At 29.0% G+C, this 27,142-nt stretch overlaps 2 protein-coding genes and 1 long non-coding RNA gene across 3 annotated transcripts; 2 read left to right on the top strand and 1 right to left on the bottom strand.

Annotated features, from left to right (window-relative positions):
* Window positions 1-4,584: 4,584 nt before the first annotated feature.
* Window positions 4,585-9,847, bottom strand: LOC145028983 (uncharacterized). Its single transcript, XR_013676301.1, has 4 exons — window positions 9,652-9,847; window positions 9,069-9,151; window positions 8,894-8,984; window positions 4,585-4,828 (listed from the first exon to the last, which is right to left on the bottom strand). It is a non-coding gene; the product is annotated as an uncharacterized LOC145028983 (long non-coding RNA).
* A 1,392-nt stretch (window positions 9,848-11,239) lies between these two features.
* On the top strand, window positions 11,240-17,212 carry LOC145029943 (uncharacterized). The gene is made up of 11 exons (XM_078978387.1): window positions 11,240-11,375; window positions 11,515-11,664; window positions 11,802-11,969; window positions 12,066-12,149; window positions 12,246-12,491; window positions 12,595-12,673; window positions 13,116-14,056; window positions 14,200-14,347; window positions 14,501-14,763; window positions 14,884-15,417; window positions 15,546-17,212. Exons 1-11 carry the CDS (start codon window positions 11,240-11,242, stop codon window positions 17,210-17,212), a joined length of 4,416 nt encoding a protein of 1,471 aa, XP_078834513.1.
* A 935-nt stretch (window positions 17,213-18,147) lies between these two features.
* Window positions 18,148-19,500, top strand: LOC145029942 (protein NODULATION SIGNALING PATHWAY 2-like). Its single transcript, XM_078978385.1, has one exon. It carries the CDS (start codon window positions 18,148-18,150, stop codon window positions 19,498-19,500), a length of 1,353 nt encoding a protein of 450 aa, XP_078834511.1.
* The last annotated feature ends 7,642 nt before the right edge of the window (window positions 19,501-27,142 follow it).

Raw genomic sequence — 27,142 nt, 5'->3', positions numbered from 1 at the left:
CACTTGAATGTAAAACTTTATATAAACCAAGGAAGTAAAGTAATAATGATTGATTAGTTGAATTACCAAAACTATAAAAGTTCTAATACCCATACAAAAAAAATGTCAAATAGATCACTTTATGTTTTACATAAAGAGTCTGACTGGAAATTATAGAAGTTGTGTAATTAGATTAGGCTACAATTTACACAATTTTTTATATTTAAATATTTTCACCAAATATTTTTATAAAGTTAGTAATATAATACATTAACTTTTTGAACAATAATAATTCTAAAAATATTATAATACACATCGAAAAGTAGCTTATGTAGCATTTTGGGTAAATTCTTTTTGTGGATTAGTTTCATTTTTGGTGAATTCTTTTTGTCAAATTTTGATAAATAGCATTTTGGGTAAAATATATTTTGAGAGGTGGCAAATAGTTTTCTTTCAATTATTAACTGCTTTTTGAAAACATTAAGTCTTTACATAGTGACGAAGATGATTAGTTTTTTTCAATGTTTAAAAAACTGGTTTAAACTGGTCAGTCGAACCGGTTGGATATAAAATTGGAGAAGAGAGAGGTTCAACTATCACCGGTTTTATGTCTATTTCTGAACTGAATCGAACCGGCCGATTTTTACAAAAATTCAGTTGAACCGGTTCAATTAAACCGGTTAAATTGAATAAAAACACATGTAATCGAAACCATTCGCATAATAATCTTTGGTAGTTTTTTCACATTTATTAAAAAATTTATAAATAAAAGCACATGATAAATGTTATGAAGTTTTTTGATATATTTATATTTATCTAGAACTTCATTTTTTTTTTAATGCACTTAGATTGATGTAAAACTTATGGTTATAAGTTATTTTAATGTATGTAGAATGATCTACAATTTGTTTTTATGTGTATTTTAATATTTGAACCTATGAACATTATATTCTTGATTTGTGTATGTAGATATGTGTACACAAATACGAAAAAAGACGAAAATTATGAAAACCGGTTTACTCAACGGTGAACCGGTTAAACCTGCTAAACCACAAACCAGTCACCATTCCGGTTCAACTAAAAAACTGATTTTTAAAACATTGGTTTTTTTTCTTAAATTATGATCAAGTTTTTAAAATCATAAAACGTATAGAATCTTAATAATTTATGTTATTTCAACTAATCAAGACAAATTTAACTTATCTTGAATTTGGATATTTTTAGGATGGACAAGTTAAGGCTTTTTTTCACCATAAGTAAAAAAAAAATGTCAATGATTATTATTTGACGTTCATGATATTATTTATAATTAAAATATAATAGTTATTTAATGATAATCATATTTAGTATATTTTTTAAAATTTAATTCTTTTTTTAATGCCAATTATATATATATATATATATATATATATATATATATATATATATATATATATATATATAACATCATATTCAAATATAAAATAATTAAAATATATAATCATATACTTGATTATAATAATTTTACAATAATTTTAATACGACAATATTGTTATTTTTAATATGTACTTTAATCTATCAAATTGAATTTTTTTAAAATAGTACAAAAAAGTACTAAGTATTTTTTTGTTAATTTTTTTTTTTAAATTTGTTTAAACATTTACATAAAAATTAAGCATAATTACTAAGAAATTTCATTTAAGATTAAAAAAAAAGTTATATTTTGAACTTTTGCATACAGTGAAACACACCAACAATTGGTATTTGGTTAATACAATAAAGAACTTATTTAAGTTAACTGAAATGTCAAAAAGAGAGTGCAAACTTAAAGAAGGCTTATTTATAAGCTAAGGAAAGTATAAAAGCCTTCTTCATCAACGATAACAAAAATGTTTCACTGCACAAGCACAAATACACACTTCTGTAAGAAGTAAATCCAAGGTTTTGATATTTCCCATAAAACATGATTAGTATGTATAAAAGCATTTAAGAAAAAGTAATAAAAAATATGTTCTCTGACTAATTAGCTACCTGATATGATAAGATTGTATACCTGAGTATAAGCGAGTTTTGATTTTCATGTTAATGCATCTTCAAAATTTCATGAAAATAGTTGAGATGAACTTGAGATTTAAAAAATAATATTCAAAGGTTTGTTATTATCAAATAAAAACCTATAGAGGAAAAAAGAACGACTCTTACAAAAAAAAAAAAAAACAAAAACTAAAGATGCTTAAGGTACAAAAGAAGTTTTTTACGTCTCATTGAAACTTCAAGGAGCATTTATTCTCACTGGTCTCTTGAGTTGTGCAGATGGAACCTTCACTTTGGTGCTTTAAGAAAATAGAATATGTATTATAAAACTCATAAGATCATCTGCTTGTGCAAACCTTTCAATAACATTCAAGTTCACCCATGTATAAGTAATAGTTACAATCTCAATATCAACTATTCCCAAAAAAAAAAAAAAGGATTGAAGTGTAAAAGTTTTATTGAAATTCAACAACTACAAAACACTTTTCTTCCCCAATAGCCAATAATGTCTTTCTGACTTCAATCATTACCCAAACCTTCCCTTTTCATATTTGTAGTGAATACAAGTAAAGAACACATGTACATGGATAACATACACACACATGTAAATATCTAAAATGAAGTAATAGAGTCTACATGGAGAGTGAAAATGCAGAATCCACCCTCAAGTTCCTTACATACCTTTAAGGCTTGTTGTGCTTACCACAACCTCTATTATTCGGAGATGCGGAGAATGAAAACCTCCTTTGAGATGACACTGGCACAGACATATGGTCTGGAATCCTGACATCCTATCTTGCTGACAGCTCATCTAGTTATCATCATCCGATGAGGAATGAGAACACCACAAGTAATGAACCCAACAATTAGCAGTTTCCACACAAACACACACACACACACACTCATTCTCATAGTTGCATACCATAAACCTACACTTTATTGTTGCTATCAATATGAAGGAGCATGTGCACTCTTACCAAAATTGTTGACAACAGATGATCTGAAGCTTAAGAAGCAACGATTTGACCAAAATGATAAATGACAATCATATTTTTGCACTGTAGTTCGGTTGCTAATATGACAAATCAAGATTCAAGAATTGTATAAACATTAGCAATAGGAATAATAAAAAATCAGAAAAAAAAAAAAATAGCAATGCCTAAAATAGGTACATGCTCATTTCATGGTCTTCGTCTTTGGATTCAAAGAAAACAAAAATATATAAGAAACTGTAAAATCTGTTAAAAAAAATAGAATGTAGATGGTGGAACAGAGAAAGTAGAGGAGGCTGCTAAATTCGAAAGGGCTCCGACGTTTTTTGAGAGCTCAATTTAAATTACTATGTTTCTAGATTTTAAATTTTCTAGATTTCAAAAAGAAAATTTGAATTGCCTGCCCATGTGCAAACGGTGGGGCCAATAGCCATGCACTAAGGAGTCTCAAAATCTTTAAAACATTTCATGCACAAAAGGTTAGTATATACTTTGATATTTGTACATAACAAATAAAAGATTGTCATTGGTTAAAAGTTTTTGACAAGGATCACTGATAACATCATTTACACCGTCTAAAATATATCCAAGGTCAAGATTTCATTTCCTTGAGTTTAAAACAATTGTCTTAATTTTTTGAGGGTCCCACATTTATGTATGCTTTTTATATATATATATATATATATATATATATATATATATATATATATATATATATATACTTTTTCATAAATATAATAAATATGTTTTTCATATATGTATTATTAAATACATGTATAAAACTGTTTTTCGTTAATATATTTCTCATATAAAAATGATTTTAAAATTATTTTTTCATTTAAACATATTTATAGGTACTATTAAATACATACATACTATGGGTGGAAGTTGTACGGTACCGAGCTAATTTCTTTCAAACCGTATACCGTATCAATTATAGTTGGTACCAACTAATTTGAATACCAACAAATTTGGTTGGTACATATTGATATTAGTATGTACCAAAAACTTAAACTAATATATATATATATATATATATATATATATATATATATATATATATATATATATATATATATATATATATATATATATATATATATATATATATATATATATATATATATAGTTTAATTATTTTGTTTATATTAACTATTGTGTGCCAGAATGTACAGATCTTGACCACCGGATGAAATATAATCAAATGTCATGATACGAAAGTCTATGATATTACAATAGGGTAACATGTACCATATAACCACACAAATTTCAACATAAGGGTATTTTGGTTAATTTACATATATTAAAAAAAGAAATTTATGGATTTTAAGGGATAATTAATTCTTTTATTTTTAAAAATTTGAATATTTTAAATTAATTCAAATTTAAAAATCCAATTTTATTCTGTCAGAATGACAGAATGACAAACCATAAACTATTAAATATATTTTCGATTTTATTCTTGCAGAATACATTTTCAATGCAATTATATTTTATAATTGACCTGATTTAAGAACAAGATATTATTCATATACATCCAACTTAGGTTTATAATTTAATTTCTAATAAATATCCAAAATTAAATGCAAATTCATACATATTCTTACATACTAATATCTTTATACATTTTAATATATTTATACACATTCTAACAGAATATCATCAAAAATAAATAAAATTCTTAAAAAATAGTATTATTGAATATACAATTATTGAACAAATACACTTGATCATCTTCAATGGTTCATATAATCAACTTGATCTTCACATATATACTTGTTTTTTAACACGATTCCAAATATTTCTCTTGTATGATCAATATTGAATTCCTTCTCCATGCAATGCTGAAAGAATAAAATACATTACTTGTTACTATTACCAGTTAAACAAATATAATTGTTGTTACCAAACATTTTCAAAAACATTCTAACAGAATGCATTAAATCATGTATAAATGTATTCTGTGAGAATTACTAGCAACACATGTTTTATGTAATATTTATATTCTTATATAATGAAAGTTATGAATTGCACAAAAACCCATAAGTAAAAAATGAAGAGAATGCACAAACCAATAAGTAAGTGTAGAAAAAATAACAACTTTTAAACATGATAGCTCATACAAAATTCAATGCTTAGGTTGAATTAGAACTTAAGCATTGGAATCCAAGATTTCATTCTAACAGAATTGGAATACGAGATTCCATTCTAGCAGAATTGCCCTCATCATATTAGATACCAAGGCGGTTTTGCTACTGCTACTAATTGAAGATTATTCCTTTGGTGCTTGATATTCACAAAGAAGGTAAGTGATAAAATTTACACCAATGTCTTTTTCAAATATTAAATGCTACAAGATAGAATACAAACATGATAAAATTGTTTTATATGTTATCTAAAACTATTCTATATTTATATGTGCCTGAAGTTGGATTATTTCACCATCTGATTTACTGATGTACTAATAAAATTCAGGTTGAGCAAGTGAATCATTGAATGAAGACTTCACCATCTTGATATGATGGATCTCAAAAAATCAAGAATATAGTATCAAATGGGCAAATAAAATTAGGGAAAATCAAACACTTACATATAGTGTTAGAACAACTTCCATGACAAAGCCCATGAATGCAGCTAACACATTGCAAGATAGGCTCAGAAGACCCTAATACAGAGCGAACAAGGAGGACCGATCTCCCCCTGGTCCATAAAAAATTCAATGCATATTGGAATCGAAACTGGTTATGGAGAGATGAATAAAGAAGACAAAAAAAATCAACGCATCCATACCACCTTCAATCATTGTCACATTCCTTTCCTCAAATTCCTTGCCTACATCATTATTAAAACTTGATATTGAAAAAAACAATCAATATACAGAAACAATTGCATATTGGAATCGATAAGAACGTGTATTTGTGAGAAAAAGGGAGAGAGACGGCGATGGACGTCATACCATAGGGTTTTGGGGGCGACAATCTTATTAATCGAGCAGGTGGAAGAACAGATGGACTAAAATGGTGGTGTTGGTATTAGATACGATGGCGACAAGGGGTTTCAGCGATGACAATCAATAGTGTAATCGATTAACTTGAAACATGAGAAGAGGACATGGAGCTGGCGATCGATTGATCGATTAAAGAAAAAAAAGAGTTTATTAAATGAAAGAAAAGCTTAATAATTGATTAGAGAAGGATAATTAACTTGTAATGAGTTTTGAATCTTGATGATCGATTGTAGAAGAAGCAGAAGCGGTGGATCAGAAACGACGGTGAGTTCGATTTAGGGTTAATGTTCTAAATTTATCTTTGCTTCTTGTGTGATATCAGGAATATTAATTATCTACCATAATTAACTATGCAAAAATTACTATAATATTATTAAATGATGTATTTAATTATTTATTTTTTCCTAAATTCCTATTAGCGCATTCGTGATAGTTGCTAGAAACATTTGAACCTAGCTCTCTCTCTCTCTCTCTCTATATATATATATATATATATATATATATATATATATATATATATATATATATATATATATATATATATATATGTCATAATTATGTGTAGTGAAGGTTAATTTGACTCATTGAATTCGGCCTCTTTCATTTGGATGGAAATGAAGGTTAAATTGAGCTGAAAATTTGAAATTTAATTTAAGTTTAAATAATTTTATATTTAAATATCGAACATTGTTAAAGTCAAATTCAATTAATAATATATATATATATATATATATATATATATATATATATATATATATATATATATATATATATGCTACATAATAGGAGATGAAATCGTTTCTAAATTCTTTTAGGGAAAAAAGATCCAAGCAATTATCTCAAAGAAAAACATACCTAGATTCAAAGATATTTTAAAAGATGGGCATGCATTTTACATTAAATATCCAATATTTGCGTCACAAAGGATGTGTGGTTTGAGGTTAACTCGGCTTCATCATCAACTTACTTTCATCCGTAACACTGTTGTTACGGAATGTAATGACTTTTCTGGACCTACATTTGGTTTTGAGTTTGTTGACTATCAAACTCTTATCTCATTGCTCCATCCTCAAAACATTGCTATCGGTTAGTTCAGTTTAATATATGTTAATTATTGACAAATTTTATGTTTAAATAAAATATTATATATAAACATTCACAATAAAACAATATTCTTCTTTGTTTTTTTTATAGATATAATTGGATGGGTAGTTGCTTTTGGTGGCATGTTGCGAGATGATTCTGATATGAAAAAACACAGACTCACCATCCAAATCCAAGATGCAAAGTTTGTTTATAGATGTTTTATACATTTTTTTTATTATAACATATAATATGACTATTCAATTACTTATAACAATTTATTTTACAGTGGTTTACAGATTCGTGTCAACTTATGGGGGGATTATGCTTACAAGATGCAAAATTTTATTGATAACAATCCACACGGTCTTCGTATCAGTGTCATCCTTCAATTTGCAATTGTTAAACTTTGGAGAGGTAATTATTTTTCTAATTAAAGTTTATTTTATAATTATTCAACTAAAACTTATACTGTTATTTTAGATCATCCGACACTTAACACCTATTTATCTGTGAAAAAGATGTTCATTAACTGTGACATTAATGAAATCAATGTTTTCAAGAAAAGGTAATATAAGTTATATTATCTTATTTCTACAATTACTTAATTACCCTTTATGTGACTAATATTATTTATTTTTCTTATAAAAACAGTTTTGATGGAGATGACCCCCCTGATTCCTCTAAGAATACAAATACATCTATTCCGTTTAATCAAGTTTGCAAGCCTGATGATTTCATACACAAGTTTCAGTTCAAGAGTAATGCAAATGTTTTGGAAAGGGGTAAATAATTTGTGAAGGTTACATCAAAAAACATTGGTTGAGTTTTAATTTTATTATGAAGTTAGGAAATTTTTTGTTTCTTTAGACTCATAAACAATTTTTTTCCATGATGGTTGTTTAACATCATGGTTTCCAAGGTTGAATCATTTGTGAACATCACTGTTTGTTTTAGTGCTTTCTTACATAAATTATGTTATATATATATATATATATATATATATATATATATATATATATATATATATATATATATATATATATATATATATATATATATATATATTTTGCATATTGCTCTTATAAAAACACCATTGTTAATGTTCTTTATTGTTTCATCTATCTGTTTAATACTATTTAAAATCCCACTCCAGGGTTATGTATGCAGTGTTTTTTTTTAATATATTTACTGTTATATATCTCACAATACATGTTATTGTGTTTTGTTTTATTACTTTACTTTACTTTTTAACAATTCTTAACAATTTTGACCTAATATGACAACCTACTTTTGCATATGCATATGTTTATCACAAAACTAATTCAGATTGGTGTAAAATATTGTAAAAGTTCACTTCGTTTAACAATTATGAATTATAAAAGTAGTTTATAATCTATGTAATCCACAATTACTAACTTAAAATAACATATACAATATGTAAAAATATAAATCATTGATCATAGACTTCAAAAACATTTATGTTTTTACAATGTAAAATAACAGATATAATGAACACAACCACAATTAAAGTGAGATAAACTGATACTTGAATGTAAACTACAATTATTAATACTGTTTTAAATTTATATCAAAATTTTCTTAAAGAATGTTTTCAACGTTTCTATATCACGTATTTTGGAGGACATCGGGTGTGGATTGAACTTATCAAATGTAATACTTGTGTTAAATTCAACCAATATCAAGATATTAAGGCCTATTTTGTTGATTTCAAACCTCTTCAAAAAAAAATTATACTAAATAATAAAAATAATTGTAGTACATAATTGTATTATTTGGGTTGACGTTGTTAAATTACCTGTATACGCGTGGATACCTTCAACTTTTAACAAGGTTGATTTAACATGTGGATACCCTCTGTCTGTTTGTATATTATGATGAAGATTGTCCTGCAGGTATAAGTAGAATATGCATAACAACAAAGTGTATGGAAAAATTGTAAAACCAATCTCAAAGTTCATGGGGAGATTTACATGGAAATGTATTGGAAGTTTCAAATTGGATCCCATCAATTTGCATCCAAATGATTAGGAAATAAGTGTTCGTAGTTTTGATTCTGAACATGTAAGATGAGAGGAGGGTTAGTTTTTATTTTAAACATGATCAACTTAAACCTACAAAACAAAATTTTAATCAAAACGATTCTAATATTAGTGATTAACAAATTGATTCCAATCCTCCAGAAATTTTCGCAAAATATTAATGTCGGTATGTTGCATAGTGTTAATCAGGATCAATAATTAACAGATTACCGACTAATTTATAAAAATAAAGACAATCCGTATCTCATATCAAACAAAAAACAGGTATATCATCCGTAATCACAACAGAACCTTATCATTATCCACCTTAAAATGGGATTACAATAGCGGGAACTTTGAAATCCGAAAATGGAATTACACTAGCGGGAACTAAAAATTTTCAGCGAGTTAGTCGGGATTATTTTTCCACATACATAAACAAGTCTCATGATTAAAGGATTGAATAATGAGAACTTATTCCTCTCGATTTAAAGCAAATTGCTTCTTCATAAAAAAAAAAACCCTAATATTTTACCTGTTGAAATCGCAAATCGCATACTTAAAAGGCTTTCATCGGTTCAATATTAGCAAAAATTTCACCGATTTCATTATTTAACCACAGCAAATCGATCCTCTGAAAAACGTTTTTCTTCGGAATCTGCACAACTTCCTCAGTCGTCTCAAGGTATCTTCCTTTTCTGTATTCTTTTTACATCGTATGCTATCCCGTTTTTTGGTTGATACCAAGAAAATAGTTTGTATTTACACCCTCTACTTTAATATAATAGCAACTGATTCATCCTAATTTCGCATATAACAAAATGGTTTGTTTGTTTCTTTAATTCATTGTAAAGAATTACGTAATAAATGTTATATGTCAAAACTATTTAGTCATCATCATATTTTAAAATAAAACATTTAAAAATTGTTAGAACTCAATCTAAATAACCCCACCATATTTGAGATATTTAGGAATAAAAAAAAAAACTAACACAATTTATTAGAGATATTTTTCAATCCAAACTACATTATTTTGAAACGTTTTATATTTAACATTATATTAGATTTAATATAACTTTTATTTAGTAATCTAATTTAATTTTTGGTTGTTTTTTTTTTTTTTTTTTTTTTAAATTTATATATATATATATATATATATATATATATATATATATATATATATATATATATATATATATATATATATATATATATATATATATAAATAATTTTAAAATGCAAAATAAATGGAAAAATCCAAAAATTCTTTTTTTAAATATCATTTTCGGAACTTGAATTAACTAAAAAAAATATAAAAAAAAATAATAAAAAATAAAAAAAGTTCCGTTTTTTTTTTGAAAAATACGTGAAATATTCTAAATAGAATATTACACTGACATATTCTAAAAAATAATTTTAAAATGCAAAATAAATGGAAAAATATAAAAATTCTTTTTTTAAATATTATTTTCGGAACTTGAATTAACTAAAAAAAATAAAAAATAAAATAAAATAAAATTCTATTTTTTTTGAAAAATACGTGAAATATTCTAAATAGAATATTACACTGTACATATTCTAAAAATGATTTTAAAATGCAAAATAAATGGAAAAATCAAAAAATTCTTTTTTTAAATATTATTTTCGGAACATGAATTAACTAAAAAAAATAAAAAAAAAAAAAAAAAATGCGTCTCACGGTCTCACAAAATATAGGTGATCTCAAATGAACCTAACCCTATATATATATATATATATATATATATATATATATATATATATATATATATATATATATATATATATATATATATATATATATATATATATATATATATATATATATATATATATATATATATTGCAAACCACTTGGTCCCAAAATGGGTATTATAACCATATTTACTATTCGTTTAACCGGTACATAATTTCGACCCGTTATTATAGTTATCCTATAAAAACTCTTTAACCTGTTCCGGACCGGATTTATTTGCTATTTCATTATTAATCAATTTTTGTATTCAAGTTTATACAGATTACATGACCTACTAATTGTCTTTAATTTGAAAATATTAATTTTTTTAACCGTATTCTATTATTGTCATTACATACCAAACAAGGACATGAATGCAACAGACGCCAGGGAGAAAAGGAAAAACAGAAAATTATATTTGGATAACAGAAAATCCAAAAAACAACATACCATATCATCGTCTCTTCGTACACCAACTGCACATGTTATTCATTGTGTTCAATCCCGTAATTTTTCTAAATTTTTTTTGCAACGATTATATGTTTTATTTATTTATTTTAAATATTTTATTAATTAATATTTCAAAAATAAATTTAACTTTATATCAAAAAATATATCTTTAAATTGTTTTCTACTATTTTACAGGTACAAATAATACTACACAATCTACAATAGCTAAAGAGAGGAGAAAAATCAGAAAACTATATTTGGATAATAGAAAATCCAAAATATTACCTACCATATCAACCCATCAAAATTCATCCATTACACATGCTTCTTACATGTCGAATAACGGTATTTATATTTGTTTATTTTTAATTTTATTTTTTAACATAAAAATTATATAAAATTTGCATAACTCTTTAATTTTTAGTTTTTTTAATTAATAGTATTTTTATTGTTAGTAACATTTTTTTCTCATTATATAACAGATGTCTACACTCATGGCCATAGATTAATATCTACAGATAACTATACAAATGTTAGCTTACACAAGGAAAATATAAACCCAATCAAATCAATTGTATACCAACATACAATTATTAATCCACATTCGACAAATATTAATGTTACAACACCCTTTTCAACAATCTCAAATGGTATGTATTTCTATACACAAATATAAACATATATATGTTTCACATTTATATAAGTCACAATTTCTAACATTATAATTTGTATTTTAATTTTTTCAGGCAATTATATTTTCAATAATAATGTCCAAATACCAGTATCTTCTAATATAAATGTTAGAACTCCATTTTCTAACATTTCAAATGGTACGTACTTCTAAATACACCAATATAAATATATATGCTTGACTTTTATATAAATCATACAAATTGCTAACGTTGAAATTTGTATTTTTTTAGCAGGCAGTTATATATTAAATAATAACCTTCAAACATCACTATCTATTAACAAAGAAAATTATGTGTTTGGTAATGCCACGACATCCGGCAATTGTTCGTCAATAAACCAAAATTCTTCGTCAATCAAGTTACCAAGAGGAAAACATCAATTAAAAAGGAAGACTCCATTTGTATCCACTATACCTATGTTTGACTTGACATTAGATGAAGAAAATATTGATGATCATATTATTGCAGATATTTTCCGCGGTATATCCAAAGGTGATGATAATTCTAAAACTTTTAATATTATTAAACTTTATTTTATAATTTAGTTTTTTTTATTATTTTTAAAATTATTTGCATTCAACAGATTACTTGGATCATGGAGACCAGATTGTTATATGTCAGATTTGTCATGCAAAATTATGGAAAACTGAATCGATTAGAGGGCAAAAAAAAGGCAATACATCTTATTCCCTTTGTTGCGGTTACGGCAAAGTTGAGCTACCATCCTTAAAAGAGGCTCCGTCATTATACCGAAATATGTATAGATTGGTAGATTCAAAAAGTAAACACTTCATGAAAAACATTCGACGTTACAATTCAATGTTTTCATTCACATCGATGGGAGGCAAAGTTGATTCATCCATCAACAAAGGCAACGCACCATACATATTCAGACTCAGTGGTCAAATATCATAGTATGGGAAGTCTTTTACCTACACCTGGTTCAAGTCCGAAATTCTGTCAGTTATATATATATGATACGGAGAACGAGATATCAAATAGATCGACAAGTTTTGGGTATATTTTTACAATTAACTTTAATAAATCAGTTCAATTCATTGATTTGTTTTACTAACCTTAAATAATTGTTTATAATGTTTTCAGTAGACCAACGAGCACTTCTACATCAACTTCAAGATCCTATGATGTCCAGATTATAGAATTTTTGAAGGATATGTTAGATTCAAATAATGCGGTGGTCAAGTCTTATAGGATGGTAAGAGACACTCTTCATGAAAATCCTTGTGCTAATTTGAAGTTAAGATTAATTGGAAAAATAGAACAAGATGGAAGGACGTATAACTTACCAAGTTCTTCTGAGGTTGCCGCTTTAGTTGTTGGTGACATTTGTGATTCAATTGAAAAAAGAGATATTGTTGTTCAAACTTCATCAGGATTATTACAACGAATCAGTGAATTACATCCTTCTTACCTTGCTCTTCAGTATCTATTACTATTTCCATATAGTGATGATGGTTATAGAGTTGACATCCTTCATAGAGGTATTTCATATTCAACTAATAGCAAGCGGTCGACCTGTACAATGAGAGAATTTTTCGCTTACAGAATTCAAGATAGGGATCAATCGTCCTCACTGATTCTTAATGCAAAAAGGTTGTTTCAGAAATTTTTGGTTGATGGTTATACCATGATTGAAAGTGAGAGACTATTTTTCATACGTAACCAACAAAAAATTCTTAGATGTGAGTCTTATGAGAAATTGCGTAATCAACAAGCACTTGGGATTACAGATATTTCTAATGTCGGGCAACGTGTGATCTTACCTTCTTCATTTACCGGTGGTGCACGCTATATGATGCAAAACTATTTGGATGCCATGTCACTCTGTAAATGGTTTGGATATCCTGATTTTTTCATAGCCTTTACGTGTAATCCAAAATGGCCAGAAGTTCAAAGGTTTCTTAAGGACACTCCACTTCATCCAGAAGATAGACCGGATATATTATGTAGGTTATTTAAGATCAAGTTGGATGCGTTTATTAAAGATGTAAGGGAAAATGAAGTTTTTGGCAAGGTTCAAGCACGTATTTAAATGTATAGTTTAATGTATAAATTTAAATATAATAATTTATATTTTCATAAACATATATAAATTTATACTTTAACCTATAAATTTAAACGAATTTTAGTTGCTAACTTGGATTTTATTTGTATATTTCGCATGCAGTTGTTTATACGATTGAATTTCAAAAAAGAGGTTTGCCTCATAGTCATATATGTCTGTTTATGCATGCTGGCTGCAAGGTTCCTACAGTTGAATATATCGATCCTATTATTTCTACTGAGATTCCAAATATCAATGATGATCCAGAATTGTATTGACTTGTCAAGGAGTTCATGATTCACGGTCCATGTGGAGCTGAAAATTTGAATTGCCCATGCATGGTTGACAGAAAGTGTTCTAAAAACTTTCCAAAGCTATTTTGTAATCACACTTCAGTTGATTCAAATGGTTTTCCCTTATATAGGAGAAGAGACGATGGGCATTTTGTTGAAAAATCTGGTGTTCAATTAGATAACAGAAATGTTGTTCCATACAACAAATATCTATTGAAAAGATATCAAGCACACATTAATGTTGAATGGTGCAATCAAGGATCTTCCATAAAGTATTTGTTTAAATATATAAACAAGGGTCCTGATAGAGCTACTGTTTCTATGGAGCGAACCAATAATGATTCTGATAACAACGATGTAGTGGATGAAATCAAAGAATACTATGATTGTAGATGTATTTCTGCATGTGAAGCATCATGGCGGATTTTTCAATTCGATGTTCATTATAGGCATCCTGCTGTGATTAGACTACCTTTTCATCTTCCTGATTAACAACAAGTTGTATATGAGGCAGACGATGACATTGAAGATGTTCTTGATCGTACTTCAAATGCTTCTTCAATGTTCACATCTTGGATGAAGTGTAATGAAATCAATAAAGAAGCACGAAAACTTACATATGTTGAATTTCCTACAAAGTTTTTTTGGAAACGTAAAGGTCTGTTTTGGAAGCCAAGGAAAGTTGGATATGCGATTGGTAGAATTCACTCGGTTTCACCTAAACTTGGAGAAGCATATTTCTTAAGCATTCTTTTAAATAAAGTGAAAGGTCCTAAATCATTTGATGAAATTCGCACAGTCAATGGTCAACTATGTTCATCTTTTAAAGATGTGTGTTATAATCTTGGCCTTTTAGATGATGACAAAGAATTTATTGATGCAATTAAGGAAGCAAGTCTTTCTGGATCTGGTTTTTATCTACGGTTCTTATTTGCTACCATGCTGTTTTCCAACAGTTTGTGTAATCCAGAGATTGTTTGGCAAAACACATGGGAATATCTGTCAGATGGAATTCTATACTATCAACAACAAAGATTAAAGTCTCCACGTAATCCAAATTTTTCTCATTATTATTAAAAGACTATAATAGAAAATTTTAGCATAATTTCAATTATATTTTACGTTTTAATCAATTTGTTTTTTATACGTTCTGATTCGTTTATTATTTTACCTTAGGTTTATCATTAAAGGAAGATCAAATTAAAAACTTGACTTTGTTTGAGATAGAACAAATTTTACTTCGTAACAATTCCAACCTTAAAGATTATGGAAAGATGCCTTACCCAGATGCTGAGTGTGTTTCATCTTCAAACAATCGTCTTATTACTGAGGAGCTAGATTATGATATACCAACTTTAAAGAACGAATTTGATCGACTGTTTGTTAAATTAACAAATGAGCAACGGGACATTTTTCTAGATATCATGGATGCAGTTAAACATAATAAGGGAGGTGTATTCTTTGTTTATGGTTATGGTGGAACTGGTAAGACATTTCTTTGGAAGACAATTTCTACAGCAATTAGAGCTCAAGGTCAGATTGTTTTAAATGTTGCTTCAAGCGGGATAGCTTCATTATTACTGTCTGGAGGCAGGGCAGCACACTCTTGGTTTATAATTCCCATAAATCTTACTGAGGATTCTTATTGTAGAATAAATCCAAAAAGTGATCTTGCAAGTTTAGTAAGAAAAACCTCAATGATCATTTGGGATGAAGCACCCACGGTACACAAACATGCGTTTGAAGCTTTAGATCGAACTCTGAAGGATATATTAAAGTGTGTCAATCCTATGAATTCAAATATTCCATTTGAAGGGAAAGTGATTGTTTTTGGAGGTGATTTCAGACAAATTCTACCTGTTGTTCCGGGTGGCAGTAGACAAAACATTGTTAATGCCTCCTTAAGTTCTTCCTATTTATGGCAACAATGCAAAGTTCATAAATTAACAAAAAACATGAGGTTAACTGTTGGAAGCGATCCGTCTGCTATTGAAAAAATAAGGGATTTTGCAGATTGGCTTTTGGACATAGGAGAAGGTAATCTTGGTGGTCTGAATGACGGTGAAGCGATTGTCGATATTCCACGAGATATTGTTATTACTAATCCACATGATCCTATAAGTTCATTAATCAGTTTTGTATATCCTTCTTTACTGGATAACTTCAACATTGCTGATTATTTTCAAGAAAGAGCAATACTAGCTCCCAAGAATGAAGTTGTCCAAGAAATCAACGATCGTTTGCTGTCATTGTTTCCAGGAGAAAAAAAAAAAGAATACTTAAGTTCAGATAGCCTATGCCAATCCGAGTTTGTTCATGATGAGTTTGATGCAAATTTATACTCACCTGATGTTTTAAATGGTCTTAAAGTCTCAGGTCTTCCAAACCATAAGCTCATTTTAAAAGTCGGTGTTCCAGTTATGTTATTGAGAAACATTGATCAAAAAAATGGTTTATGTGATGGGACAAGACTACAGGTTAAATCTTTGGGCAAACGTGTTATTAAGGCAGTTATCTTATCGGGAACTAATATTGGAAACCAGACTTTTATTCCAAGAATGTCTTTAACTCCTTCTGAAGACAAGATCCCATTCAAATTCCAAAGAAGACAATTTCCATTGGTTGTGTGTTTTGCAATGACAATTAATAAGAGCCAAGGACAGTCTTTATCGAAGGTTGGTTTGTTTCTCAAAGAGCCTATTTTCACACATGGTCAATTGTATGTTGCTTTATTTAGAGTTCAAAGCAAAGAAGGATTAAAATTGTTGATTTTAGATAACGATGGTAGAATAACAAATAAAACATCCAATGTTGCGTATAAAGAAGTTTTTAGAAATTTGTAACTAAAACTTTCTACAATTTTATTATTTATCTAAATTTGAGTATTTGTTTTACTTATATTTAATTTTCACTTTATAATATTATAATTTTTTTGCATATCTACAAATAAAGAATCCCAATTGCATATTCAAACAACTATCAGTTCGTAATTTCAATTATGTTATCATAATATTGCAAAACATATAAACTTTTGAATTACTAAATATTTTATTATTAATCCTCAATAAATAAGTTTCATTTTAATTAAAAAAAAATTTAATTTCTAACCCGTGCTGCCCACGGGTTATATATATATATATATATATATATATATATATATATATATATATATATATATATATATATATATATATATATATATATATATATATATATGTCATAATTATGTGTAGTGAAGGTTAATTTGACTCATTGAATTCGACTTCTTTCATTTGGATGGAAATGATATCATTTTTCGTTGGTTTCAATTATAGATTCTACGATTGGCTGCTTGTGAGCTACCAAACAACTGTCGTCAGCATTTCCTCACGAAATGTCGTCTTCGGTAAGACAAACTTGAATATGCAATAATAGGATCAGAGGGATATGAGTATTAATACCATGGGATTATACGTCTTCTTTAGCACCGCATGAGTACATTTGTCAAATACGTTAGTAGAATATACGTCATCTTACCTCGAATGCAAAGGATAAGGTCGCCTGAATTGAGAACTTCCAAGTTATTGAGTTGATCGTCTGAATTTGGAATGTCCGGAATATGTCTAGAATATGCTTCGTCTTTACCTCGAATAAGGTCATCTGATTTGACAACTTCCAAGTAAATGAGTCGATAACCTAAATGGGGAATTTCCATGTAAATGAATCACTCTCTCACTATTAATACTGATCCATAACCTCGACAATATGATGAATCCTGTTAATCCAATACCTTGTTAACATGCTGCCTGCACGTTTAGAGATAGACGATCCTTTCCTAGATTTTGAGGGATTAGAAAACATTTCAAATGATGAGATCGCTGACTTGTGTTTATTATTAAACAGTGAAGATGTTCCTTCTCAATCATACACGTCTCAAAAAGAACGGAGCCTCAACCAGTCTTCTAAAGAGATTGACGCCTCAGTGGACATGATAACTCTTCAACCATCAATGATCTTGCCTTCAGAAAACATGGAGACTGATAGTAAAGTTCTTGATCTTCACTTATTGATGGCTTACTGCGAAGCAATGGAGAAAAAGCTAACAGTACTTGCTGATGCCATTTGCAAGCGTCTTATCCAGAAAGCAAACCCTACTGGAGATATCACTGAGCGCTTACTATATTATTTATTTCAAAACCACCACAAGCAATTGGACTACTTGAAACACGAGTGCATGAAGAGCTTTTGTGTGTGCTTCAGAGCATTCTATCACTTATTCCCATATGGGATGTTTGCTCACTTCGCAGCCAACTCAGTGATCCTCGATGCAATACGTCAAGATGCAGACTCTATTTACATATTCGATTTTGATATAGGAAATGGGGTGCAATGGTCATCGTTGTTGACGGCTTCTGAGCTTCAACACAAGGAACTGAGAATAATATCTATAAGATGGAGTAATGTAGAATCTTGGAGAGAAGATCCTTCTAAATATTTTTCATTTGAGGAGACGAAAAAACATCTCTACGACCATGCAAGAGCTTTCGATCTCAAATTGACAGTGGAAGACATAGAACTATGTAACGTCAACAAAATGAAGAAAAAATGTATTGCAAAAAGAGGTGTTTGTGTATTTAATTGCATGGTAAACCTTCCACACATGATGAAGGGGAGAAATAAGAAAGATGTTTTGGAGTTTATGGAGGTGGCTGAACAATTTGCATGTGATAGTCTCAAAGTTGTCATTACTTTTGGCGATGGGGATGCATGTGATGAAGGTTACGAAAATCAAGAGGGTTTGTGTTCTTTCTTCGAAAACAATATGTCGCACTACCAAGCTATTTTAGAATCAATGGATCACACCTTCTCAAAGAATCTTGACGCAGCAAAAACAGCAATGGAGTGTCTTCTTGTTGCTCCTTTTGTCTCTTTGAATACATGGATGCAGAAGTGGCAGTTTCAAAAAGAGTTTCAATGGGAACCTATGTTTCAGGCTTGGGAAGTGAATGATGAGATCATCCTTGAAAGCAAACTAATGGTAAGAGAAGGTGATGGTATGCATCAAGTTAAAGTTGAAGGAGATGGTAAGAATCAAATCGTTTTGCTATGGAAAAAACATCCATTGGTTAGAGTCTCTTTTTGGAAAAGCTGAGAAAATATGTGGAATTATAGAACGTGGACACATCGAAGTTTCGTTCCCCATATCTATATGAAGTGGGGACCCATAAAAGAAGGGAAATAACATTTGCTATATATATATATATATATATATATATATATATATATATATATATATATATATATATATATATGAAAAATTAAATATACTTTTAAAGGTATATAAGCTTAGGTACCCAAACTTACAATACAATGTTGTTTTGTATTATATATATATATATATATATATATATATATATATATATATATATATATATACATTATAATTGTCCAATGTTCTTATAATTCAACTTATAACTTTATTTACTTCCAAGATTTGTATAAATTTCACATTTATCTCTCTCTTACATAATTTTTATTTTCAACTATAATATATATAGCATAGTAGTTGTTCGGTAAAAAGATGTGATGTAAGAGGAAGATAATAGTAAAATTTTGAAAATCTTGATTGTAAATCAAGTTAGGAATTGACGTTAAAGAACATTATAATGAATATACCAAACAAAATGACGTATTATGGTGAGTTTGGGTACCTAAGCTTGTATACCCTTGAGGGTATATTCACTTTTCCCATATATATATATATATATATATATATATATATATATATATATATATATATATATATATATATATATATATATATATATATGTATATATTATAGTTGAAAATGAAAATAATGTAAGAGGGAGATAAATGTGAAATTTATACAAATCTTGGAAGTAAATAAAGTTATAAGTTGAATTATAAGAACATTGGACAATTATAATGTATATATATGATACACTTCCAATAAAATCCTTACAGTTGTATACACTTTTTTTTATACTTCAAAAAATACTCTTAAATGTTATCTTATATGTTATGGGGAATAGGGATGAAACCTCTAGCGGCGACACCAAATGTATCTATTGTTGTCGCCCGTATTATCGATATCCTATTATCTCTGTGCTTTGGTTCAAGTTAATCCAAGTCATTGATCTTTTAGACAATATAGCAGCCTTGCTTATGTCATTATTGGGTAATACATGCGACATAAATATAAACTACAGGGTGTCGTTACTAATGCTCCAAAAAACTCTGCGAGACTTCCCCCTTATATTTTTGTGTCGCCGCTAATGTTGGTACTTTTTGTCGCTATTGCTTTGTCTCATGAAAAGATATCGACACTAATATCTCTGATTCAAAACACATGATTTCATCTTTTTCATTTTTGTCTTACGAGGCCTAAAATTCTTTGTCGTCGGAAAAGATGTTGCTACTAATGCCTATGAACTACAACATCCTTTGGCCTATTTTGGATGTTGTAGATGAAAGAACAAGTCATCAACAACCCTTTAGTTGCAAGAAGATGTCTTTTTGGATGTTGTAGACGAAAGAACAAGTCATCAACAACCCTTTAGCCACAAGAAGATGTCTTGTTGGACTATTTTTTGACTTGTACGATGAGTTTCGGGCCCTCTTTCTTATGAAAAATAAATTCTATAAGGAAATCTAAGCTCTTCATGAAAAGGAAATTTGTTGCAATTTCTTTGAATGAGTGTTATAAAGTTCGGTCTATGAGACCGATTATTCGATGTCTATTTGATCTTAGTATTAACTAGTCATATTACCCGGACTTTTTCAAAATCAGTAAAAGTCAGTCACTATCGGTCAATGCTGGTGAATAATCGGGCTAGGCGGTGTAATAGATCAAAACCGGTCAAAATTAGTCAAAAAATCAGATATTCAAAATATCAAAATAGTAAAAAAAAATCAACAAAAAACGAAAAAATCAAAATTAAAGATAAAAATTATACTAAATAAATTAATTTTAACTTGCATCTCTTTGTGTCTATCACACAATGGATATTCTCTTTGTTACTTATCACATAGACTGCTAAATATTATTAGCCTTCCTCTTTATGTCTATCACACAATTGACATTCTCTTTGTTACTCATCACATAGACCGCTAAATATTTTTAGCCTTCCTCATTAACTTGGTCGACGATATTTCTTTATTAGAAACATTTTCTATCAATCATGAGTAGTAACTAGTTAATTCGAGAAAACTATGAACCTACGAGGGGGTTTTCGGTGGGTTCCACTACATTACTGTTTCGTATGAGCTTATCTCATTACCACCAACGTGTTTGAGAACCTCGACTTCTCTAAGTCAAAATCTCGCATTGAACAACTTTGCATACAATCTCTCCTTTGGAAGGAGTTTTAAAATTTATCACAACAAACTTAACATTTATCTAAGTTTTAGAATAATCAAATGTATCATCAATAAAAACATTAACCTACTTATTTAGCAACAATTAACATACAATATTCATCTAATCCTGAAAACAGCAGGGTATTTATTGATTCAAACAACTATATTAAAATTTTAAATGCACATAACGTGTCCTAATGAAAACTTTGTAATATCAAATTTCCACTGAAATGATAAACCAACTTTTAAAAAAGGAATAATGTCCCGTGAAGTTAATTAAATAAAACTTCAATTTTCAGCAAATGATATCGATTCTACGGCGAAATCTTAACCAAATTTTCATAATTAACACATACACATGTATTGACTCATTTTTAGTTTCCATTATCAAAATAGACACATCTCAATAAGAAAAAAAATGTGTCCAATAAAACCAACTTTCATCATCTCCTTCAATGGTCCCATAAGTCCTTCCATTTCTTATATTACCAACTGGTAAGGGTAACAATGTATGAGCAATAAGATCAGCGTCCAACATTAAATCAAAAAATGAACTACATCTGTTGCTCGAGTAATAATCCCACTAATTCTTCTAAAACTTCATTAGGATACTCTTTTACAACTTTTCATACTCTACAAGCTCTTCCTGATGTTGTGCTACGCATGCAACTTGTTGGATTAAGGTGTCTAAGTTTATAACTAAATTGATATATTCTTATAATTAGAAACAAATTCCTTTTTGGGTTGCTCTCATAACTAGAACTTGGTTAGAATGACATTTGTAGAGAGAGGATAACTTTATTAGTTTATTATATGATTAATAAACTCTAATAAATAATTTGTTAATATATTATGTGATTACTATATTAATTGTAAATAGATAGTTGATTTGTTAATTTATTATGTGATTAATAAATTAATATGAGATCAAGAGTTAAATGATTGATTTGTTAATTTATATGATTAATAAATTAATGTAAAATCAATAAGAATTAATTAATTATTAATCAGAATTAATCTAGAATTAATTCAGGATTAATTGGAATTAATTTAAGGTGCGATGGGTGAAATATAATTGTTCAATAGTTGGACAAAACAAACAATTCTAGATTATTCCTAGGGTTGGATGGTCTCATGAAGCCTTTAGGGCTTCTGGAATGTACCTTATATCTGATAAGGATAAATACATTTAATAGATTAAATCTAATATTTAATTATTCAAATCAATGTTTATCCTTGTGATCCTCTAGCTGTAAATACCTCCCTTTGGCTCATTATATTCATGGTTCTCACTTCATAAAAGGTTGTGAATGAAATTTTGCATCTCCTCCTCTCTCCTCTCTTGTATTCTAGTTCTAGGGTTTGGGTGTGAGTCATTAGAGGCATCATCCTTTTGGTGCTAAGATTTCCAAGACCAAAAACTACAAGTGATTGAAGTGATTTGTTTAATACAACAAATTAAAGGTGTGTATGTTGGGTTTTTATTCAAAAATTACTTTCAAAAACATGATTTTAGGCAACAGAAGACTTGATAATTTGAATAACATAAAACAAGTTTAAACCGACCAAGGATCATTGTGACAACCCGATATTTCGACCCTATGTAATGACCTAAAAAGCCATGTATTGTAACCACTTTTGAAAATAATGAAATTAACTTTGAAAATAAAATGTACAAAAGTCTCTATTTGGTTACCTACTATGTTAGATATCATTAAACCGTGAACGTACATACAAAGAACACCCAAATCTGACCTCGTATGAGGAAGTTATAAATTTCTGAAGTTCGGTATAGCGGTAGACAGCTAAAAACTCGAAACAGAGATCGAGCGACTTTTGGCCAGAACAACCTAAATGAGAATCGAAGGTCTCGACATTTTATTACAACGGTAAAAAGTCTGGCGAAAACAGACATCGGATGAAGAAGTTATGGATTTCTAACGGACTTTTCCTGCCCCGACCTTTTAAAAATAAATAATAAAAATAATTTCAAAATTTGCCGAGTCTAAACGAAAGTTGTAGAGCGTAGTCTCACCTACACATGGATATAAAGAACGTCGAAAACGGAGTTCGTATGAAAAAGATATGAATTTTAGAAGTTTACTAAATAATTAAAATATAAATTTAATTAAAAATCCGGTATTATCCGAAGGAGGAGTCACCGGGCCAATCCGAGTTACTCCCAGCGTACCCTCGTACGCCCAACGTACTCGAGTGCTAGGCCGCGGAATATCCACGTCGCCCCTCTACGTCGCTATGTCTCGTCCCATCCGAGCTCCAGCAGCCGAGGATGCGGTCACGCATGACGTACGCGTATGCCCAGCGTACCGAGGCGGTTCCGCCTCCTATAAAAGGGAGGCGAGGGTTCCGGGTAAAATTGCTCAATTACTCTCTTTCTCTTGCGTTTTTACCCCATTTTGCGTGCAAGAAATATCCCGAAGCCCCGGTTTTCATACCCAATCCCCGAAGGAAGTTTACACTCCCGAGATTCCCGAGAATCCTGAGAAAATCCGCTTTCTCGAGTCGAAGTTCTGCTCGGTTTTCGTCTCACCTTCTCCAAGCTATTAGGTGAGTTCATACCCTATAAACTACACTTTCAAATGTTTTATCAATGCTTTTTATACACTTTTAGGGGGGGGGGGGGATACAAGTAAACACACAGTTATTATCGTGTGTAACCTAAAGTCTCACTTATACACTTTTTATCAAGTAAATCATACGTGATTCATAACTACTACATGAGAACTTCGTATGCGATATATATATATATATATATATATATATATATATATATATATATATATATATATATATATATATATATATATATATATATATATATATATTCTCGATAACATCTTCTCTTTTGGAAAAACATGTTTATATATATATATATATATATATATATATATATATATATATATATATGTATATATACACACACGCATTGATATATGCATATTTAGTTTGTATTAAGTATAGATTTTTATTCATTTATTAGCTAAATTATCGCATATTATGGACAAAAGGTACTTAAAAGTGTTTAAATTGCATTTTCAGTCCAAAAATGAAGCTCAGAAGCAAAAGAAAGCAGGAGAAGTGGTTAGGAGCTCGAGAATGGAATAAAGAAGAAAAACACAAAAAATGGCACCTACTCGGCGAGTTAGATCGACTACTCGGCGAGTCCAGTCGAAGAATCAGGAAGATAATGACTCGGGATTCCAGATAGTTATCGCAATACGGTGAATGTGAGAGGGACTCGACGAGTCACCACTTGACTCGACGAGTCGATTCGCTTATTTAAAGATAATTCCACAGATCGATTAGAGGGAGTTCTGGGACGATTCAGAAACACTTTGCTACTATTAAGAAGCCAGAAAAACCCTAGAAGTCGACGAAGGAAGCTAGAATTCAATTCCGGGGAGTAATTAAGGCAAAATTTCATCATTCCACTTATTCTTTTGTTTTATCATTATGATTAAGCAACTTGACTTTGTTTGTTTGCTGTTATTTACTTTAATTATGAACTAAAACCTTTAGACTTCTGTTTGGGGATACAAAGTTGACAATATGGTTTGATTGATTGGTATGATTAATTCTAAGTTGGTGAATTTTTGTTATTTTAGCTTGCTAAAGAACCTTGTGTGTGAATAATAATTAGTTTTTTGTTAATAGGAAGATAATTGATTAGCATGAACATCTATTGATTATTGACCTCATATGCTATGTGATCACTATACTATATGTCTAGGATTAATGAATATGAAACTAGAATTAATAAGAAAATTGAGTAAATTCATGTGCAAGCTTGTAAGATGACCATCAAACAAGAAGTTAATTCAAATGATAAATTAGTTAACTATTGCAAGTCTAACTTAAACCGAATAATTAATCTAGTAAATATAATTAAATTAGACAATTGGCCACTGTTTAAGTTAGTTTATTTGCTAAGGATTAGGGTAGTGAACACAAATCTAATCACTTGAATCGGTAACCAATGAAAGAATTAATCCATTGCACTATTACCTTGAAATCAACCATAGAGTTAACCAAGTTGAACTAAACAGAAGTTCCTTTCCAATTATTAAATCTAGTTAAGTCATTATTTTCTAGTCTCAAATTAGTAATAGTCAGTAAGTTTCTAGTCTTGTAAAACTAGAGAAAAACCCCTACATCTTCATTAACTTAGATAGAATTAGTTTTTAATTTAATTTGCCATTCCCTGTGTTCGATACCCTACTTATTTAGCTATACCACAATTGATAGGTTCACTGCCTTTTGTGTGTTATTTGATAATTAAAAATAGGTTTAAAACTGAGTGAGTTTTACACACATCACGCATCAAACACTTTATTTATACTCTAAGTATATGTGATCATTTGTGTCGCTATAAATACTATACTTTACATAACGAGTGAGTATTACACTAGGTTTTAGTATACGAATGAAACACACACTTTCAAAAACTATAATAGGTATAGTTTACAAGAAAATCACGAACATTTACATACTAGAAACACTATATCAAAGATATATTTTCATACACAAGAACAAATGGACATTTTCATACGTAAATCTGTTTTATACTAAGTATTGTGAGACATTTCACGTACTTTCGAGTATGCATTTTAAGTCCTGTATTATATACTAAAATCCCTTGTAAAGGGGAGCGTGATACTTGTGTATAGATCTATACGGGATTGACAATCTCACACTAAGCTGTTAGCTACAGCTAGGCCGGCAGGCCTAGGGTGACAAACGTCATAACTTTCAAACACATGAAGAATGTTGTTATAGACTTCCTGGTCAAATAGCATGGTTATAAGACTCACATGGAGTATTAAAAACACATTGGTTTACGGGATTTTTCAAATGTCGTAGCAAACTACACTTTCAAAAGTTTTATCAATGTTTTTTATACACTTTTAGGGGGGGGGGGGGGGGATACAAGTAAACACACGGTTATTATCTTGTGTAACCTAAAGTTTCACTATATACACTTTTTATCAAGCAAATCATACGTGATTCATAACTACTACATGAGAACTTTGTATGGGATATATATATATATATATATATATATATATATATATATATATATATATATATATATATATATATATATATATATATATATATATATATATATATATATATATATATAAGAATCAAACACTTTATTTATACTTTAACTATATGTGATCATTTATGTCACTATAAATACTATACTTTACATAACGAGTGAGTATTACACTAGGGTTTACTATACGAATGAAACACACACACTTTGAAAAACTATAATAGGTATAGTTTACGAGAAAATCATGAACATTTACATACTAGAAACACTATATCAAAGATATATTTTCATACACAAGAACAAATGGACATTTTCATACGTAAATCTATTTTA

The sequence above is a fragment of the Lactuca saligna genome, chromosome 2 (assembly GCF_052625555.1).
Source record: "Lactuca saligna cultivar CGN05327 chromosome 2, ASM5262555v1, whole genome shotgun sequence".
Taxonomy (NCBI): domain Eukaryota; kingdom Viridiplantae; phylum Streptophyta; class Magnoliopsida; order Asterales; family Asteraceae; genus Lactuca; species Lactuca saligna.
This window is presented reverse-complemented; position numbering and strand designations above follow the sequence as displayed.